The 22,373-nt window shown below is 39.8% G+C and overlaps 1 protein-coding gene across 2 annotated transcripts in view; it reads left to right on the top strand.

Annotated features, from left to right (window-relative positions):
* Positions 1-22,373, top strand: part of ENPP3 (ectonucleotide pyrophosphatase/phosphodiesterase 3) — a 109,237-nt gene that overhangs the window by 28,071 nt on the left and 58,793 nt on the right. For both annotated transcript variants that reach the window (XM_025294526.3, XM_025294527.3), the window contains 6 exons: positions 3,672-3,769; positions 9,477-9,556; positions 11,635-11,754; positions 12,296-12,405; positions 13,881-13,946; positions 14,585-14,657. In XM_025294526.3, coding sequence (XP_025150311.2) covers positions 3,672-3,769; positions 9,477-9,556; positions 11,635-11,754; positions 12,296-12,405; positions 13,881-13,946; positions 14,585-14,657 — 547 coding nt within the window. The remainder of the gene's footprint in view (positions 1-3,671; positions 3,770-9,476; positions 9,557-11,634; positions 11,755-12,295; positions 12,406-13,880; positions 13,947-14,584; positions 14,658-22,373) is intronic.

Genomic DNA, 22,373 nt, shown 5'->3' with positions numbered 1-22,373 from the left:
CCAATGAATATTAAAGACTGATTTCCTTTACGATTGACTTTTTTGATCTCCTTACAATCCAAGGGACTCTCAAAGGTCTTCTCCAGCACCACAGTTTTTGCTGATTGTATAGAGCTTCTCTGTCTTTGGCTTCAAAGAATATAATCAATCTGACTTTGGTATTGACCATCTGGTGATGTCCATGTGTAGAGTCATCCCTGTGTTGTTGGAAGAGGGTGTTTTCTGTAATCAGTGCATTCTCTTGGCAAAAGTCTATTAGCCTTTGCCCTGCTTCATTTTGTACTCCAAGGTCAAACTTGCCTGTTACTCCAGGTATCTCTTGATTTCTACTTTTGCATTCCAGTCCCCTGAAATGAAAAGGATGTCTTTTTTGGGTGTTAGTTCTAGAAAGTCTTGTAAGTCTTCATAAACCATTCAACTTCAGCTTCTTCAGCATTGCTGGTCAGGGCATAGACTTGGATTACTGTGATATTGAATGATTTGCCTTGGAAACTAATAGAGATCATTCTGGTTTTTTTTTGAGATTGCATCCAAGTACTACATTTTGGACTCTTATGTTGATTATGAGGGCTACTCCATTTCTTCTAAGGGATTCTTGCCCACAGTAGTAGATATAATGGTCATCTGAGTTAAATTAGCCCATTCCAGTCCATTTTAGTTCACTGATTCCTAAAATGTCAATATTCACTCTTGCCATCTCCTGTTTGACCACTTTCAATTTACCTTTATTCATAGATCAGGTTCCTATGCAATATTGTTCTTTACAGCATCGGAAATCCACAGCTGGGTGTTGTTTTCACTTTAGCTCTGTCTCTTGATTCTTTCTGGAGTTATTTCTGCACTGTTCTCCAGTAGCATATTGGGCACCTACAAACCTGGGGAGTTCATCTTTCAGTGTCATATCTTTTCATATTGTTCATCACCATAGATTCATGTTTTAGAATTTTATGTAAATGCACTCATACCATATATCCTTTTAAGTCTGTCTTTTGTTTTCTTTTTTGTTTGTTTTCTTTTATTGTTTGCTTAACCCAATGTTTCTGAGACTCATAAATGTTATTGTATGTATTGTTTATCTCACATGGGCTTTTGCACAGTGTGTTTTCTCTGAGTGAAACATTGGTCCCTTTCTCTTCATATCATTTCTGTTTGTTCTTTAGGGGTCAGTTCACATGTCATACCCTCTGGAGAGCCTGCTCTCACCTTACCAAGACTGAATCTATGTACTTGAATAGCATCCTGTACCTAAATCTAGTCCTTAATCACTTCTGTTTACTTCTTAATTTCATCCCCTACATAAGGGCTGTAGGGCTTCTCTGGTGGCTCAGATGATAAAGAATCTGCCTGCAATGCAAGAGACTGGATTTGATCCCTGAGTTGAGAAGATCCCCTGGAGAAGAGAATGGCAACCCACGCCAGTATTCTTGCCTGGAGAAGCCAGACAGAGGAGCCTGGTGTGCTACAGTCCATGGGGTCTCAAAGAGTCAGACACAACTGAGTGACTAAGCACACACACAGTTAAAGGCTATAATTCCTTAATGCCTTTGTTCTCAGTATCTAGCACAAGTGACAAGTTCCCTGATGACTCAGATGGTAAAGCGTCTGCTTGCAATGCAGGAGACCAGGGTTCAATCCCTGAGTTGGGAAGATCCCCTGGAGAAGGAAATGGGAACCCACTCCAGTACTCTTGTGTGGAAAATCCCATGGATGGGGGAGCCTGGTGGGCTGTAGTCCATGGGGTTGCAAAAGAGTTGGACAGAACTGAGTGACTTAACTTTCACTTTCACTTTTTTTAGCACAAGTGAAATGAAGTGAAAGTTGCTCAGTTATGTCTGACTCTTTGCCACCCCACGGACTATACAGTCTTTGAATTCTCCAGTCTAGAACACTGGAGTGGGTAGCCTTTCCCTTTTCCAAGGGATCTTCTCACCCCAGGGATTGAACTCAGGTCTCCCACACAGCAGGTGGATACTTTACCAGCTGAGCTATCTGGGAAGCCCATCTAATGCAAAGCCCATCTCAGATATTTGTTAAATGGGTTACTCTTCAGTAAATGCATATTCTGGGAAACCAAATGGACATCGTCCAGACTCTCCTCACAATTTCCTTTATAATGTGCAAATAGATGGCTATGCTAATTAATTTTTTTTAGCTCTACTCAAACATATTGATAGAAACTGAAATTATTTTTGTTTTTAGCTGATAACAGCATTCAAAATTTTCTTTATGATAATACTGGGCATTTGTCAGAATTTTTAAAGACATATTCTAACCAAATTCCTTGGAAACACATATTTTTATTCAAGAGTATAGATAAACTGCTTGAGCACAGAGTTGAAAATTTCTTTGCCATTCTTATTTGCATGCACTATGTTTAGAATTCAAAACAAAGTTACTGTGTTCATAGCTGTTATTCATAATAGCCCTAAACTGGACAGTATCCAAATGCCTATCAATAGAATGAATCAGTTGTGGTTTATTCTTTCACTGGACTTCTAGACAACCATGAGAATGAATGATCTACAACCATATACAAAATTATGGATGGACCTCAAGCTTAATGTTAAGTAAAAGCAGCTAGACACAGTGGAATACGCACTGTATGATTCTGTTGCATATAAATCTAAGTACAAAAATAGACACAGCTAATCTATGCTGTTAGAAGTCAAGACATTGATCATCTTAGTGAGGTGTGGTTTGCAGAAGTTTTTGAGTAGATGAGAGCATGAGGGAAAGATTCTAAATAATATTCTGTTTTGTGATCTGGGTGATGGCTACACAGTGGCGTTCAGTATGGAAAAGAATGATGAAGCTACATCTTTAATTGTGTGTGTATGAAATACAAATACAATTTTAGAAGTGAAAAAATGTTAGATGGAAAAAAAGATAGTCACTGGCTATAACCCAAAGTTACCTTTCATTATTGTAACTTACATACTCATCTAAAATGAGATTGTAATGCTTTGGAAGTTAATACTAATATCCTGAAAGTTCAAAAATGTAGAACTTCAGAATAATAAAACATAAGTTTCAGAGTTCATGAATTCCATATCACAATAACAATAGTTGTATCCAAAAAGTGGTAGAATAATTGTAACATATAATTTTGAGTGTGAGCATTGAACTCAGGAATCATTGCTTTTGGATCTTTAGCCAAAGCCAGGATTGTGAAAGGTCTACAATATAGAATTCCATTTCTGTTGATGTTTTGTTAGTGAAGAGAATAGATTTCAAGCCTTGCTGAGGCCGAAGCCCCTGATTTTTCTCCTCCACTCACTGCCTGTTCATTGTAAATGCTCAGGGCTAGACAAATTTCTTACATGGTATACTTGGGTGTCACAGATAGCCAGTGACAAGGAGCAAATGGAAATAAAGTTAGGCAAAACTGTTTAAACTCTAGAACTCAAAAGAAGGTACATTCCCAAGTTGAAAGACCCAGATAATTTATGTAACACCTTAAAAAGATATTGTACATTTTTATATGGATTAACAATGTACTGGAAACACTGATTGTAAAGGGAAATAATATTTAAAAAGAAAAAGGAAAACTTAGAACTATTTCTGACATACTTTCTTAGCATTCTCAAATTTAGAGAATTGTAAGTAGTACAGAAAAGAGTCTTTTTGAAAAAATCAAAATACTGGTCTAAATTTTTGTTTTTAATTTTCAGGTTTGACCTGCCACCAGTTATTTTGTTTTCCATGGATGGATTTAGAGCTGAATATTTACAGACATGGAGTACTCTAGTACCTAACATCAATAAACTGAGTAAGCCTCCTACAATCAGATGTGTATGGATGACAGATTAACTAATTAGTTAATCTCCAAATAGTGCAGCTTTCTTTTTAACCTTTAATGTTAGTGATTTGTCTCAGCCCAGGTCCTCTCAAGAGTTTTGATGACTTCACTAATGATATCTATTTTACACTTGTTGGCTCCTCCTTCTTTTTTGCAGCATGCTCACCCTTTTGTTTATTTTGATTTGTTTTGTAATTGAATATAACTTCTGCTCTATGAAAATCTGTTCCTAGATAATGTCTCAAAAAATGGTGCCTGTCATATCTAGGTTCTGGGTTTTAGCAAGGTGAATATGACCAGTAAGAATAGGAACCCTGAAGGAACCTGAGGAGACCAGACAGACCAGCATATACCAAGGCTCCCATAGGTGAAGTGGCTTCCCTGGTGGCTCAGTGGTAAAGAATCTGCCTGCCAATGCAAGAGATGCAAGTTTGAACCCTGGTTTGGGAAGATCCCCTGGAGAAGGCAATGGCATTCCACTCCAGTATTTTTGTTTGGGAAATCCCATAGGCAGAGGAAGCTGGTGGACTACAGTCATGGGGTCACAAAGAGTTGGACACAGCAACCAAACAACAACAACCATAGGTGAAAAGTCCAGTATTTCTGTCCAGTTCTGGAATCAAGATGCCTGGAACCTGGCTCCACCTCTTACTAGCAAGTTTACTTCCCCTGTTGGTGCCCCAGTCTCTACATCTGTAAAATGTTCACTTCCCACCTAATAGAAATACCACTGGACTATACACATAGTGTACCTTGGATGGTTTTAAGTTATTACTATAATTGTCATTTTTATTGCCATCTTTATCATGATGTTGTCCTTCTGTGTTAGGGCACAATTTTATAAAGTTAATAATAGAGAGGAATGGAGTAATAACCTATATATGGGAAAAAAAATCTGAAAGAGAATAGATACATGTGCAACTGAGTCACTTTGCTGTACACTTGAAACTAACTCAACGTTGTAAATAAACTATACTCCATTATAAAATAAAAATTAAAAAAAAAAAAGAGGAATAGAATAGCCAAGGACATAAAGCTAAGAAATATCAGAGGGCTGGCTCCAGGGCCCACACTGTTCAGTGCTCTGCAATTCTTCTCTTACTTCCTCCTTTTGTTAGGCCCTCTTTTACCTCCATGGTCCTCAAATTTTATGACAGTTTTATTTTCCTCCAAATTATTTTTTTTTTTAAAGCTGTTTGACTCTAAGCTGATCACCTTTTCTGGACCTTAGATTCATCATTTGTAAAATGAGAGGATTCAATTCAGTTGCTCAGTCATGTCTGACTCTTTTCAACCCCAGGGACTGCAGCATGCCAGGCCTCCCTGTCCGTCACCAACTCCCAGAGCAGTATGAAAATTTTACAGTATGAAAATGAGAGAATTAGACCTTATTATTTCTACTGCTAATTCCAGCACTAACATTCCTTGACTGTAGAAAGATAAATTACTTCCCCCTGCAACACAAAGGGCTTTGTCTCTTCAGCCTCCTCCTCACTCTTTGAGTCAGATCTTAAGCTAACAGATTAAGAGGTTGGGTCTCTGACAAAACTGGCTCCAAATTTAGGATTTGTCACTTGCTGCTGAGTCACTGTGTCCTGGAAAGTAATTAACAACAGTCAGTTTCTATTTCCTTATCTGCATTTCCTCTAGTAGTCTAGATAGCAAAACCTGGGTTCCCAAAGGGAATTTATCTAACCAGGCTGAACCAAACCCCTTTAGAAGTGGAATTATTTGATTTGTTCATCCCACAGAAAGTTGGAAAGGACACCAGTGAAATATTGGGCCATTGAGAGTCTTCCCTTTTGAAGATTTAAACTATTTTTTTAATAGTTTAATAGTCCCTTTAATGTGTGAAGACATCACCAAGGCAAAATGGGCTCTTCATTTCCAGGAGGCCCAATTAAGAGTAGATGTGGTAAAAGAGTTAGGATTAGGACCTCCAGAGAATGGTAGGCTTGAGATGAGGTGTGTGACAGAAGGCATCACTTTAAGGAAGTCTAGGACTTCATCTCCAGTGTCCCATCAAACTGCCTGGAGACTGAGTATGGTCTAATACCGCAGTGCCATGAGCTATACCAGTGACTACCAAAGGGTCATGGACTCTAGTGAGAACATTTTCTTGTCTCAATGTGGATGAGAACAGACAAAAGATGGTCCAGGATCAGCAAACTGTCAAGTGAGATAGAAGTAATTTGTCTTGAACTGGAAGTCAGATTTCTTGGAAAGTTAGATGTGAAACGGGTTATGAGAAGACTAGTAGTAACCATGCTTGTGTCCCAGGGATAAATCTCACTTGACTTTGGTGTATGATCCTTATAATGTGCCGTTGAATTTGTCTTACTCGTATTTTGTTGAATTTTTTTGCTCTAAATTCATGAAGGTATTGGCCTGTAATTTTCTTTTTCTTTAGTATCCTTATCTGGCTTTGGCATCGGGGTAATGTTAATCTCATAAAATGAATCTTAGCATATTCTCTCCTCTTTGTTTGTTTGTTTTTTGGCAAAGTTTTAGAACTGGCATTAATCCTTCTTTAAAGGGCTGCCCTGATAGCTCAGCTGGTAAATAATCTGCCTGTGATGCAGGAGACCCCAGTTTTATTCCTGTGTCAGGAAGATCCCCCAAAGAAAGGATATGCTACCCAGTCTAGTATTCTTGGGCTTCCCTGGTGGCTCAGTTGGTAAAGAATCCACCTGCAATGTGGGAGACCTGGGTTTGATCCCTGTGTTGGGAAGATCCCCTGGAAAGGCTACCCTCTCCAGTATTTTGGCCTGGAGAATTCCATGGATTGTATAGCCCACGGGGTGGCAAAGAGTCGGATACGACAGCAAATTTCACTTTCACTTTTCACTTTCCTTCTTTAAATATTGGCATTAATCCATCTTTAAAGGGCTTTCCTGATAGCTTAGTTGGTAAAGAATCTGCCTGAAATACAGGAGGCCCCAGTTCGATTCCTGGGTCAGGAAGATCCTCTGGAGAAAGGATAGGCTTCTTTAAATATTAGGTAAAATTAACTTGTGACGCCATCTTGGGCTTTTCTGTTAGGAAGTTTTCCATTACTTGTTATTGGTCGGTTCAGATTTTCTATTTCTTCATAATTCAGGCTAGAGAAGCATTGGAAGTGTTAGTCACTCAGTCGTGTCCAACTCTTTGTGACCCCATCAACTGTGTAGCCCACCAGGCTCCTCTGTCCATGGAATTTTCCAGGCAAGCATACTGGAATGGGTTACCGTTTCCTTCTCCAGGGGATCTTCCTGACCCAGGGATTGAACCCCAGGGCTCCTGTATTGTGGGGAGACTCTTTACATTTGTTCATAATAGTCTCTTATAATCCTTTTTATTTCTGTAGTGTTGGCTTCTGACTTTACTGGAGTCTTCTCTTTTTCCTAATGTAGCTAAAGTTTTGTCAATTTTATCTTTTCAAAAAACCTACTTTAATTTTGTTGATTTTTAAAATTGCTTTTCTCTTCTCTGTTTCATTTATTTCTGCTATAATCTTTATTGTTTTTTTCTTTTTCGCTGACTTTGGAGTTTGCTTGTTCTTTTTCTAGTTCCTTAAGGTATAAAATTAGGTTGTTTGTTTGAAATTTCTTCTTTTTTTAATGTAGCTGTTTACTGCTATGAGCTCCTTTCCTTGAAGTGTTTTTGCTGCATCTGTACATTCTTCAGCTATTTTATCTACTCATCCATTCAGTCTTCTATTCCTTCTTATAGTTTATAGTTACTATGAGTATATATTTATTCCATATATGTTTTCAAATTTTTGGTTTACTTTCTTTTTAAAAAGATGTTTTTTAAGGAACAAAATATGCAAATAATAAACTTTAAAAAATGATATTGAAAGTTACAACAGATTCTTTCCTGATCTTCCTACTTTTTCTCTACAGAAGCAACTATTCTTATTAATTTATTCCTTCCAAAATTATTCTGTTCAGTCATAATTTAAATGATTAAGATCAGGAAGAAATGATGGTAGGTCTTGCTTATGATGAGCTGTTCTCTAATAGCTCTTGTTCAAAGGCAGGTGGTCAAAAATGGTAGCTTGAATCTGTAGATAGTCCACAGATCTGTAGATGTCCTGTTTAAGACTAGGAAAGAGTCATGCTTTTACATCACTGGTAACTTAGTTTGCTTTTTATTTTATGCTCTGTGCCTTTAGACACATTTAAGAATTTGAACACATACATGCTTCAGGGAAATAAAAGCAGAAACCTTATATCTCTCTTTATTGTATGATTGTCTTCTCCACTTAAATTCTTCTAATTATGTCAGTAGATTAGATCTCATTTTATTTTTCTTATCATATGATTTCATAACATATTAAATATATCTTTGTCTATTTGAGGACAAGGTTTATTTGTTGGTGATATTGACTAAAAAAGAAAAACGGTTATTTTAATTTTTGATTATACATTATGACCTAGAGCAAGCTTCAGGTTCAAGTACATCAGAACCACTTGGGGCACTTGCTAGAAATGTAGATTTTTTTTTTTTTTTTTCTGAGCTCCTTTCCCTCCACCTTTCAATCCTCACCATCCCCACCAGAGTCCTATTTAGTAGACTTGATATTGGATCCAAGGAGATTCTGAAGGAGGAAATTCCTGGATCATATTGGAAATACTGGTTTCCTGGCTGGGAAGGAGACCAACTCTGAGCCTATTTGAGAAAAACTTTATTATTTGCAGATGCAAAGTTTGTTGCTTTCTGGACAACAATCATTTGCACCTTTTGTTTTAACCTAAACAGAATCTCTCGTGGTGAAGTTCTCTTTTAGAATTAGAGGTGATAGGATTTTGGTACAGAAAATGTCTCATACGTCACTCTTGCAGAGGAAAAAGCAATGTGCCTTAGTGGTTCTAACTTTCTTGAGCAAGGTTATTGCACAGATGAAAACAACAAAATAACTGAAAGCAAAATTAATGCCATGCTTTGTGGAAAACAGAGCACAGGAAACTTCGCTGATCAAATGGAAACTGTACTGAAAATAATAAGGTGGAAAGTTAGTTTTGTAAACATTACTACGTGGCATGGGCTTGTGCATTCACACAAGTCAAATTCCTTTTCAGTTATCTAGACAGTTGTATTGGCTTTTGTTATATTGGGAAGCAAATATTATATAGAAAATTTTACTTTAATGAGCCAGGTCAGAAAGAGAGGAAGAGCAAACGCAAATACAACTGGCACTGTGTTAAAAGTTTAGGGTCTTTTAAGCTCAGGTGTCAGCAATCTGGGCCTGTGGGCCAAATCTGGCCCACTCTGCTTATTTCCGTATGGTCTGCTAATGCTAAGAATTGTCTTCATTCTTAATTGGTTGGGGGAAAAAAAAGAATACCTTGTGCCACGCAAAAGAAATTACATGAAATTTCTTTGTCTTGATGTCTACAAATAAAGTTTTGTTATAACAGAGCCATGCCATTTTCTCAAAGCCTATTTATTTATTATCTGGCTCTTCACAGAAAAATTTTCCTGATCCTTGACTTAGCACTCTCCTCTCCTGAAAACTGTCATTCCTTGAAACAGAGGAATTTTAAGCATCAGAATTTAACCTCTTTCTATCTGCAATTCACCCCCTAGTTAGTTTTCTATTTCTCTGGGAAACTTTCATGTTCATATTTTTAGTTATTCAAACAACTTCTGAGGAAGAAACAACGTCTTAATTTCTCACTATCCTTTGTTGCAGAAACATGTGGAGTTCATTCACAATACCTGAGACCTGCCTATCCAACCAAAACCTTCCCAAATCATTATACCATTGTCACGGTAAGTGCTTGGTCCAGTGGCAAGACTGACAGACCCCCGATGGGACTGACCACATCAGAAATGCTGAGGCAGGAGCTGGCCAAGCCACAGATTCAGGATCATGTGTGGTAGCAATCACAGCTTAATTCAGGCTGGGAAGGAATGTCTGAGTATGAGGCCAATCCAGGGCTGCTGCTAAGTCACTTCAGTCGTGTCCAGCTCTGTGCGACCCCATAGATGGCAGCCCACCAGGCTCCCCCGTCCCTGGGATTCTCCAGGCAAGAACACTGGAGTGGGTTGCCATTTCCTTCTCCAATGCATGAAAGTGAAAAAGTGAAAGTGAAGTCGCTCAGTCGTGTCCGACTCTTAGCGACCCTGTGGACTGCAGCCCATCAGGCTCCTCCGTCCATGGGATTTTCCAGGCAAGAGTACTGGAGTGGGGTGCCATTGCCTTCTCTGAATCCAGGGCTATGAGAAGTTATCTATGAATGAGTGCCCCAGTGTTCAGCTCATTTATCTCTGTGACAGGCCAGGATAGCCTCTGGGACATGGGAAATACCCTCTACTCTGATCTTTTGATTAGCCCTCATTTATCTGAAGGTCTGTGGGAATGGTAGGCTATGTATGAAGACAGCCACTTTAATGTGGAGTATCTCTTTCTTATCTAGTTTTAAAAATTATATTTAATGTGGTGAAGTCTCCTGTTTTGTAGTTGAATTCAAACTGGCTTTATCTCTTTAAATAAAGCAAATAAAGCAATGAATTCTCCTCAGTGTATGAGAAGATGTAAGTGAAATGATCAAAATGAACTCAAAGGAAGATTAAGTTTTTTAATATTTATAGATTCAGGGAACATCTTAAGGAGTCCTCTGCCTCAACCTTTCTTGCCAAACAACATTATCTTTTTACTACTTTGCATTTAGTCTTTTATTACTGTGTGTTGGTTGCTCAATCGTGTCTGACTCTTTGCAACCCCATGGACTGTAGACCCCCTGGCCCCTCTGTCCATGGGATTTCCCAAGCAAGAATACTGGAGTGGGTTGCCATTCACTTCTCCAGAGGATCTTCTTGACCCAGGGATCAAACCCAGGTCTCACGACTGAGCAACTGAGCGCACGCACCGCGCACGCACACACACACACACACACATATAAGTCTACATACATAATATATAATACATATATGTGTGTGTGCTCATACATAAATATGTATGTTGTTGTTTAGTTGCTAAGTCATGTCCAACCCTTTTGCAACACCATGGACTGTAGCCTGCCAGGTTCCTCTATCCTTGGAATTTTCTAGGCAAGAATACTAGAGTGGGTTGCCATTTTCTACTCCAGGGGATCTTCCTCACTCAAGATTGAACCCACACCTCTTATATCTTTTGCATTGGCAGGTGGAATTTTTTTTTTACCACTAGCACCACTATATGTCTATATAAGTAAGGGATTATGCATAAGTGCTATTAATATTCTATATATGTGCATGTATCCATATTCATATATATAGTAATGTTCTGAAATAATGACCCTAAAAGTCTATCTAAATGTAGTTATAATTGCCTATGGTATCATAGACATTCAGTGAAAATGTGTGGAATGATTGAATGAGTCTTTGTGAGTGGATTGAATGAATGACTGGATTGATGGATGAATGACAGGGAGAAGCACAGAGACTTGACAGGCTTCCTTCTAGAGTGCTGATAACACATTTAACCCATTGGCCAACATCTGATACTTAATAGTTTCTATGTAACAAATATCTTGCTCTTATTGCCAATAAACCAGTGTCTAATCATTATTGTAATATAGAATCTATAATTAGCAGTTATTAATAACATAAGACTTACATTAAAACCATCAACACATATCATCTTCCTAACATCATTTGTTTGCAGCTATGGACCTTGGTGGAACTGGTATATATGTAATAGTAATATATATTTGGTATTTGGGTTCAGATCTAGGGGTTTTATATTGAAAGGTATATGACTTCTTTTCAAATAAGAGTTACAGGTCTTATGCTATTTCAATTTAAATGCATGATTTGTTAATGTATTATTTTATCTTAAATCTTTTTTTCTGAAATTATCATTTTAGGGGTTATATCCAGAATCACATGGCATCATTGACAATAATATGTATGATGTAAACCTCAACAGGAATTTTTCACTTTCTTCAAAGGAGAAAGATAACCCAGCTTGGTGGCAGGGGCAACCAGTATGTGTCATTCTCCATTTCCTCACATGACAATGGATCACTCTTCTCTCTCCACTCTGAGTTTTATGTTGTCTTTTTAATTTCTCAGGGCTAAGGGTGGGAAGGTGTTTCAGCACTATTTATAATTATGATTTGAATCTTTTCAATGTATATAATTGTTCACCTAAGTTGCCTTGAGACTTGGATGTTGAATTATAAATATATCAATCTGGAAGTTACTCAGAAAGCTTATCTGTTAACTTTTTAACTCATTCTATTTTATATATCTTTAAAAGGGAAAGAAGAACTGTTCAATTTTACCAATTTGAAAAATGATCTTTCTTATTGCTGTCCTACGTTTTTTGATTTTTGAAGTGGATACCTAGATAATAACTTTTTAAAACTGCTGCAAGGACAAATTCAAAACAATTTCAACACCTTTTAATAAATAAATACATTTTCAATGGTTTAATATTGTTCAGTTTCTCATAAATAGTGCCATTTCTACTCAAACTGATTATTTTCTTGACCTCCACTTATTTGAAATTTTCTCTTCTTATAGATCTGGCTGACAGCAATGTATCAAGGTTTAAAAGTTGGTACTTACTTTTGGCCAGGATCGGATGTAGCTATAAATGGCACCTTTCCTTCCATATATAAGATTTACAACAGGTAGGAAAACACCTGCAAATGTAATCCCATCTAGGCAGGAATGATTTGAATTTTTTGTTTGTTTTTTGGTCTTGATCATAATGGTAATTTTATTTTTCCAGTTATTTGGGCCAAAAATCTTGAAATCAATGTTGATTCCTCCCTCTTACATCCCTTATCCAGTTTGTCAGTAAATGCTTGTGCCTCTAATTCAAGCTATATGCAGTCTGAGAATTTTTGATTACTTCCAGCACTAACTCTGGTTTGAGCTGTCCTCCTCTTTTGCCTGTATTACCTCAGTTGCCTTTTGACACATCTCCCTCTTTCTATGTCTGTTTCCTGTAATCTATTCTCAGTTCATCAGCCAGAATAATTATTTTAAAAAAATAAGCCTGAGTACGACACTGTTTTGCACCCCTCACTTTCAAGGCTCTCAGTTTCATACAGAATAAAGCCAACAAGCCCTGGTTGGTATGAGCCCTGCTATCCCCTTGCCTCTTAGACTCCTTTCCTACTATTTTCCATTCTTTCACCCTTCTCAAGCCATACTGACCTTTTTGGTGACCCCAGTACACCAGGACACCAAGCTTGCTTCCACTGCAGGGCCTCTGTGAAAGCTGTTCCTCTGCCCGATATAATCTGACTCCATTTATCTGCATAGCCTGCTCCCTCACCTCCTTCTGGCTGTTGCTCAAAAACTACCTTATCAATACTGTCTTAGCCTGATCACACTAAGATTTCAAATTCAAATCCTCCCACTTGAGTTTCTCCAGGGCCCCTTATTCTGGTTCTCATCTTCCTTTTTTCCCCCATAGCATTTATCCCCTTTTAATACACTATGTAATTTATTTATGGGCATCACTGACTCAATGGACATAAGTTTGTGCAAACTTAGGGAGATAGTGAAGGACCGGGAAGCCTGGTGTGCTTCCCTGTGTTCATGGGGTCACGAAGCCTGGTGTTCATGGGGTCACAAAGAGTCTGGCACAACTTAGCGACTGAAGGACAACAAAAGGCCTATTTATTGTTTGTCTTCCTCGACTCGAATATGACCTCTAGGAAGGAAGGCATCTTTGGTTTTCTCACTGATAAATTCCACTTAAAAGGAACAAAATTATGGCTGACAATAGGTAGCACAAATAACTGCACAAATGAATGAAGTGAACAAAAGTAAGCAAATTGAATGGATGAATAGTAGCTAATATGAAACAATTTTATTTTAATTGGAGTAACAGTGAAGGAGAGATGAATGAGAAGGAAAGAAAGCAATATACAATCTATATCAAAGCCCAAGTATCTCTGTATAGGTGTTGCTCTGTATAGGTGTTGCAAACAGGAATCTCTTCGAGTAATATTAAATCCCTTTCAGTGTTCTTCTAGTATATGAACACAAAAGAAACATCCGAAAATATCAATCTGCCTTCTTGAGTAGGAATATAATGAAGTTCTCCTTGAGTTGATGAATTTTTTAAAGTTATTTTTACTTTTCATTTCAGAAGTGTCACATATGAAGAGAGGATCTTTACATTGTTAAATTGGCTGGACCTACCCAAAGCTGAAAGGTAATACTTAGTGTCAGGGAAGTGCTGGGTCAGCAGGATATCTGTGGGAATAAAGTGAAAGTATTTCTTTACTTTAAATGACTATTTTGGGGGAAAAACAAAACAAAACAAAACTTGGCATTTCCTTTTTATGGGCATTTTTCAAGAATTATTCCTAAAACTAGGCATTTAAAGAAAGAACTTGTGTGGCAGAACAAAGGCTCAATAAAAGTCATAAACCAGGAAACACAAAGGGCTGAAGCACAAGAGAGGCCTTAACAGCAAGAACAGGACAGATTTTTCAGAACTGAGTCAGACCAGTGCTTACATCCTGGAAGGTCTTGTTTACTTCCTGCTGGACCACTGTTCCTGCCAAGGCCAAGTGGAACCACTGGGCCTGGATGAAGAGAAGGAGGTGAAAGTGAAAGTCACTCAGTTGTGTCCGACTCTTTGTGACCCCATGGACTATACAGTCCATGGAATTCTCCAGGCCAGAATACTGGAGTGGGTAGCCATTGCCTTCCCCAGGAAGACAAGGAAAGACCAGAGGAAAAGAGGAGGAAGCTGCCACAAAGTTCCAGATCCACAAGTCTGCAAGATCCAACATGTACCTCTATTCCAAATGGATAACGTCTCTCTCCGTTTCGATTTTACCCTAGACCTGATTTTTACACCATATACGTGGAAGAACCTGATTCTCAAGGACACGATTATGGACCAGTCAGTGCCGGAGTAAGTTTTTCTTTTTTAAACAAAGGTAAACTCATCTGAACTTCATCCACAACATGAAATGCTATTCTTTAATTTCCACTGAGTACAAGTGTATGTGATATATATATGAAGACATAAAAACAGTTAAAAATATAAAAAATTATCTGCTTTATTAGCCACAAAGTAGTTAAAAGTCTGAAAAGAATATATGTCTTATTAACCACATCTTGATTAATTTGATAACATTTATTGAACACTTAGATGCTGTGTTGTTACTTCATGTAACAAGAACATCAAGGCTAGATCCTGTGTGTCAATATGTTAATGCACCCCATTTCAAGCCATGTCACCTGAAAGTCCATTGTGGACTATCCAGCTGTCAATCAAAGCACAGTTCCCTAAGAATTCATTATAATTAGATGATATATTACTGATCAGGAAGAGTTATTCTCTGTCTAAACCCCCATTACAATTAAAGTAGACTCTTCAATACTTGTCTCTTCATTATCTAAACCATTTTGTATTTACTACAGAAATATAGTCCTTAAGTATGATTTTTTAAACAAGCTGATTCTCTTCTAAAACCCACTCGAGCCTGCATTGTCCTAGACACAATGTAAAGGGGCAAAGGTCCCGTGAGCATGGTGTCTCACTACCCCATGTAGAATCACATCAAGGTTGTCCTTAGTTGGAATGCAAGTGTGTTTATTTTGCTAGTGTGACTTAGCTGCTGGTTAGAAATAACCCTCTTTTTCCTTCTCATTAAATCAAAGTGATTTCTAATATAAGCCACGCTCAAGTCTGACCACTTTGAACCCATTTTTTTTTTTAGTTGCTCAGCTGTGTCTGACTCTTTTGCAACCTCATGGACTGTAGCTCACCAGGCTCCTCTGTCCATGGGATTTCCCAGGCAAGAAGAGTAGAGTGGGTTGCATTTCCTACTCCAGGGTCTCTTCCTGACCCAGGGATTGAATCCACATTTGTTGCAGCTCCTATCTTGCCTGACAGATTCTTTACCACTGAGCCACCAGGAAAGCCCATGGAACCCATTAGTCCTCTTTTATATTTCGATGCTACCCTTGACTCACAGAATTCAAAACTTAATCAGGTTATTCTAAGAGTGAATGGCTTCAGTTCAGTTCAGTTCAGTCCCTCAGTCGAGTCTGACTCTTTGTGACCCCATGGACTGCAGCACACCAGGCTTCCCTGTCCATCATGAACTCCAGGAGTTTACTCAAGCTCATGTTCATTGAGTCAGTGATGCCACCCAACCATCTCATCCTCTGGTGTCCCCTTCTCTTCCCGCCTTCAATCTTTCCCAGCATCAGCCTCTTTCCAAATGACTCAATTATTCACACCAGGTAGCCAAAGTATTGGAGTTTCAGTTTCGACATCAGTCCTTCCAAAGAATGTTCAGAACTGATTTCCCTTAGGATGGATTGGTTGGATCTCCTTGAAGTCCAAGGGACTTTCAAGAGTCCTCTGCAACACCACAGCTCAAAAGCATTGATTCTTCGGCACTCAGCTTTCTTGATAGTCCAACTCTCACATCCATACAGGACTACTGGAAAAACCATAGCTTAAACTAGACAGACCTTTGTTGGCAAAGTAATGTCTCTGCTTTTTAATATGCTGTCTAGGTTAGTCTTAACTTTCCTTCCAAGGAGCAAGCACCTTTTAATTTCATGGCTGCAGTATCATCTGCAGTGATCTTGGAGCCCCCCAAAGTAAAGTCTGTCACTGTTTCCACTGTTTTCCCATCTATTTCCCATGAAGTGATGGGACCGGATGCCATGATCTTAGTTTTCTGAATGTTGAGTTTTAAGCCAACTTTTTCACTCTCCTCTTTCACTTTCATCAAAAGGCTTTCTAGTTCTTCCTCGCTTTCTGCCATAAGGGTGGTGTCTGCATAACTGAGGTTATTGATATTTCTCCTGAAATCTTGATTCCAGCTTGTGCTTCATCCAACCCAGCGTTTTTCATGATGTACTCTGCAAAGAAGTTAAATAAGCAGGGTGACAATATACAGCCTTGACATACTCCTTTCCCTATTTGGAACCAGTCTATTGTTCTATGTCCACTTATAACTGTTGCTTCCTGACCTGTATACAGATTTCTCTGGAGGCAGGTCAGGTGGTCTGGTATTCCCATCTCTTTCAGAATTTTCCACAGTTTATTGTGATCCCCACAGTCAAAGGCTTTGGGGTAGTCAATAAAGCAGAAGTAGATGTTTTTCTGGAACTCTCTTGCTTTTTCAATGATCCAACAGATGTTGGCAATTTGATCTCTGGTTCTTCTGCTTTTTCTAAATCCAGCTTGAACATCAGGATGTTCACAGTCCATGTACTGTTGAAGTACATTACTTTACTAGCCTGTGAGATGAGTACAATTGTGTGCTAGTTTGAGGATTATTTGGCATTGCCTTTCTTTGGGATTGAAATGAAAACTGACCTTTTCCAGTCCTGTGGCCACTGCTGAGTTTTCCACATTTGCTGGCATATTGAGTGTAGCACTTTTACAGTATCATCTTTTAGGATTTGAAATAGCTCAACTGGAATTCCATCACCTCCACTAGCTTTGTTTGTAGTGATGCTTCCTAAGGCCCACTTAACTTCACATTCCAGGATGTCTGGCTCTAGTTGAGTGATCACACCATCGTGATTATCTGGGTTGTGAAGATCTTTTTTTGTATAGTTCTTCTGTGTATTCTTGCCACCTCTTCTTAATATCTTCTGCTTCTGTTAGGTCCATATCATTTCTGTCCTTTATTGTGCCCATCTTTGTAGGAAATTGCCGGGGTCCAGCCCCGGCTGATCCAGGGTATTCGAAGGAGAGACGGCTATGCGACCTATTCAAATGTTAATTAGAGATAATAAAGAGGAATAGAATGAGGATAGCTCAGTAGGAAAATTTAGTGGAGAAAAGAAGCTGAGTGGCTTGGTTTACGCGGAAAATCAATATAACCCGTGACACCAGGTTAGCTCTGACCACGGAGGCCGCAGGCGCCCTCTCGAATAGCGGAAGGTGCCCCACCTTAGACACCTTCTCGAGTGGGTCTTAGAAGCCCAGGCAAATAAATGGTCGCAGAGGATATCCACGCTCCAGATGGACACTCAGCTGGAAGTTAAAGGGAAGAATGACATGGGGAGACCAAGCGTTGGTGAGCAAGGCCCATAGCTTTATTTTCAACAGGGGCTTTTATACCCTAAGTTACACATAGAGGATAATAGGGGATGCAAAATCAGCAGTCTTTGATGCTTATCAAAAACCAGGGTTTCTTTCCTGCAGATTTATCGTATACAAATGGTTTAGGTGATTTACATCATCTTCTGGCCAGAGGCCTATTAACATTTTATGACTCTTGACAAGCACTTATCAACAAAGACTTATTTTCTCTAAGAGTAATTATTTTAAGGTTTGGCGCCATCTTCCGAAGATAAGATTACGTTCCTATAGGGTGGATGTGTAATGGGTTTACAAAGGAAAGAATTTACTACCTTAAGGGTCTAAAGTTACTAACACCAGGCCACTACTTATTTTTTCTACATACCAACTATATTAATTAATGCACATTCAAGGATACAATTCAGGGGATGTGAAAACTTGGCAACAAACATTGGCTCATCAATGAAATCTTTTACTAGTTTTATTCTGACAGTTTCTAATTCTCTGAGAGGCTCTAAGCTATTTGAATATCTTAAGCTTCCCATGCCTCTGGAGGCTGGGAGACTGTAAACAATCGTATGCATAGCTGTACGTGTCCGGGTAAACTTGTCAGGCGAGTTAGAGAGCCATCTGAGGGGTTTGGATTTAAACACTCCTAATTGCCCAGGAACTTTATTAATTGGAGCTGTAAGTTAACTCTTTGACAGAGAGAGTGAGATGGTGGTGGGGGACAGCCCCCAGTAAAGTCAGAGGTGAGAGCACAAAGCAATAAAGTAGGCAGACTCTGGTTTTTTGGGGGGTAGATGCTCGAGAATATCCGGGGGCACTCCCGAGGCTCGATCCCGCCTTTGCGTATGCCGGGCCCCCTTCCTCATGACCTTTGTCACGAGTGGAATGTCTCTCGCCGGCTCCCGGCAGGAAATGTTCCCTTGGTATCTCTAATTTTCTTAAAGAGATGTCTAGTCTTTCTCATTCTATGGTTTTCCTTTATTTCTTTGCACTGATCACTGAAGAAGGCTTTCTTATCTCTCCGTGCTATTCTTTGGAACTCTACATTCAAATGGGTATATCTTTCCTTTTCTCCTATGCCTTTCACTTCTCTTCTTTTCACAGCTATTTGTAAGGCCTCCTCAGACAACCATTTTGTCTTTTTGCATTTCTTTTCCTTGGGGATGGTCTTGATCCCTGCCTCCTGTACACTGTTATGAATATCCATCCATAGTTCTTCAGGCTGTCTATAAAATCTAATCCCTTGAATCTATTTCTCATTTCCACTGTATAATATTAAGGGATTTGATTTAGGTCATACCTGAATTGTCTAGTGGTTTTCCCTACATTCTTCAATTTCAGTCTGAATTTGGCAATAAGGAGTTCATGATCTGAGGCACAGTCAGCTCCCTACTTGTTTTCACTGACTATCTGGAGCTTCTCCATCTTTGGCTGCAAAGAATATAATCAATCTGATTTCGGTATTGACCATCTGGTGATGTCCATGTGTAGAGTCTTCTCTTGTGTTGCTGGAAGAGGGTGTTTGCTATGACCAGTGCATTCTCTTGGCAAGACTCTATTAGCCTTTGCCCTGCTTCATTCTGTACTCCAAGGCCAAATTTTCCTGTTACTCCAGGTATTCTTGACTTAGTACTTTTGCATTCCAGTCCCCTATAATGAAAAGGACATCTTTTTTGGGTGTTAGCTCTAGAAGGTCTTACAAGTCTTCATAGAATCATTCAAATTCAGCTTCTTCATCATTACTGGTCAGGGCATAGGCTTGGATTACTGTGATATTGAATGGTTTGCCTTGGAAACTAACAGATATCATTCTGTCATTTTTGAGATTACATCCAAGTACTGCATTTCAGACTCTTTTGTTGACTATGATGGCTACTCTATTTCTTCTAAGGGATTCTTGCCCACAGTAGTAGATATAATGGTCATCTGAGTTAAATTCGCTCATTCCAGTCCATTTTAGTTCACTGATTTCTAAAATATTGATGTTACTTTTGCCATCTCCTGTTTGACCACTTCCAATTTGCCTTGATTCATGGACCTAACATTCGAGGTGTTTATGAAATATTGTTCTTTACGGCATCAGACTTTACTTCCATCACCAGTCACATCCACAACTGGGTGTTGTTTTCACTTTGGCTCTGTCTCTTCATTCTTTCTGGAGTTATTTCTCCACTGATCTCCAGCGTATTGGGCACCTACCGACCTGGGGAGTTCATCTTTCAGTGTCCTATCTTTTTGCCTTTTCATACTGTTCATGGGGTTCACAAGACAAGAATTCTGAAGTCGTTTGCCATTCCCTTCTCCAGTGGACCACGTTTTGTCAGAACACTCCACCATGACCCATCTGTCTTGGGTGGCCCTACATGGCATGACTCCTAGTTTCATTGAGTTAGACAAAGCTGTGGTCCATGTGATCAGATTGCTTAGTTTTCTGTGATTGTGGTTTTCAGTCTGTCTGCCTTCTGATGGAGAAGGAAAGAGGCTTATGGAAGCTTCCTGATGGGAGAGACTGATTGAAGGGGAAATGTGTTGTTGTTCTGATGCACAGGGCCATGCTCAGTTCAGTTCAGTTCAGTTGCTCAGTCGTGTCTGACTCTTTGCGACCCCATGAATCGCAGCACGCCAGGCCTCCCTGTCCATCACCAACTCCCGGAGTTCACCCAGATTCACGTCCATTGAGTCAGTGATGCCATCCAGCCATCTCATCCTCTGTTGTCCCCTTCTCCTCCTGCCCCCAATCCCTCCCAGCATCAGAGTCTTTTCCAATGAGTCAACTCTTCACATGAGGTGGCCAAAGTACTGGAGTTTCAGCTTTAGCATCATTCCATCCAAAGAAATCCCAGGGCTGATCTCCTTTAGAATGGACTGGTTGGGGGAGGAGCCAAGATGGCGGAGGAGTAGGACGGGGAGAACACTTTCTCCCCCACAAATTCATCAAAAGAACATTTAAACGCAGAGTAAATTCCACAAAACAACTTCTGAAGGCCGGCAGAGGACATCAGGCACGCAGAAAAGCAACCCAAGTCTTCGAAAGGAGTTAGGAAAAAATATAAAAGACAAAAAAAGAGACAAAAGAGGGAGGGACGGAGTTCTGTCCTGGGAAGGGAGTCCCGTCCCGGGAAAGGAGTCTTAAAAAGAGAGCAATTTCCAGACACCAGGAAACCTTCTCACTGCCGAATCTGTGCTGAGCTTTGGAAGCACAGAGGGCAACATAACAGGGAGGAAAAATAAATAAACAATTAAAACCCGCAGATTGTGAGCCCTACGGTAACTCCCCCAGTGGAAAAGCAGCGCAGATGCCTGCATCTGCCATTAGCAAGTGGGGCCTGGGCAGGGAGGCGCGCGGGCTGCATGGCTTAGGGTAAGGACCTGGCCTGAATACCCTGAGCACTATCAGAGCAAAATAATTTGGGCTAGTAAACCAGACTGTGGGATATCTACCATGCGAAAAGCCAGCTGTAACTTAAGACACCGCCAGGACCGCACACAGAACAAAGGACTGAACAGAGATAGCTGGCTGCAGACCTTCCCCCTCTGGTGACAGGCAGCCAGAACCGGAAGGGGGCAATCGCAGCCCCAGAGAGACATTATCTATAAAACTGTAAGCAGGCTTCTTTGCTAATTAAAACTTCTTGGCGGTCTGGATGGTCAACATCTGCCTGAGAAGGTGCGCCGGTTGTACACCTAGATAAACGGGTGGCGGGGAGGCGATAAGTCGCAGTAATCGCGCTCGGCAAACACCTCATCACCTGAGCTGCTCGGACCTGGGAAGGGCACAAAACGCAGGCCCAACTGAGTCTGCACCTCTGAAGACTACCGGAGTGCCTGAACCTGAGCGGCTTGGACCTGGGAGGTACAGGCAGCCCAGGGCCGGCCATGGATGGTTCCCGGCGGAGCAACCTAGAGCCTGAGAAGTGTGGGCAGGGAGGCTACACGCGCGGTGAGCGGGGGCAGACCCAGTTTGGCTGAGGCACTGTGAGCGCATGCCAGTGTTATTTGCAGCATCCCTCCCTCCCTCCCAACAGCGCGACTGAACAAGTGAGCCTAAAAAACAACAAAAAAAGTATCCTCCACCATCCCCTTTGTGTCAGGGCGGAAACCAGACACTGAAGAGACCAGCAAACAGTAGAAGCTGTAACAGAGGGAACCGCCTTGGAAGCTACAGGCAATAGATTAAAACCCTGTGGTTATTACCGACTACATAGGAAGGTGCCTATAGATCTTGAGAAATATAAGTCGGACCAAGGAACTAGCCAAAAATGAACTGAACCCACAATACTCACAACAAAACCAGAGAAAGTCCTAGATATATTTTTACTATTTTTACTATCATTCTTTCTTTCTTTTTTTTTAATTTTTTTAAAAAAAATTTTAAGTCCTCTATTATTCCTTTAATTTTCACTTTTATAACCTATTACTTTGCAAAAGAAAAAAAAAAGGCCCTATTTTTTTTTTACAGCAAACTTCATATATATATATATATTTTATAACTTTTTGACCTTGTGTGTTTTTTTTTCTTCTTCTTTTCTTTAACATTGCATTTTTGAAATTCCAAACTCTACT

This window comes from Bubalus bubalis, chromosome 10 (assembly GCF_019923935.1).
Source record: "Bubalus bubalis isolate 160015118507 breed Murrah chromosome 10, NDDB_SH_1, whole genome shotgun sequence".
Lineage (NCBI taxonomy): Eukaryota > Metazoa > Chordata > Mammalia > Artiodactyla > Bovidae > Bubalus > Bubalus bubalis.
The sequence above is the reverse complement of the archived record's forward strand: the minus strand, read 5'-3'. Positions and strand labels throughout refer to the sequence as shown.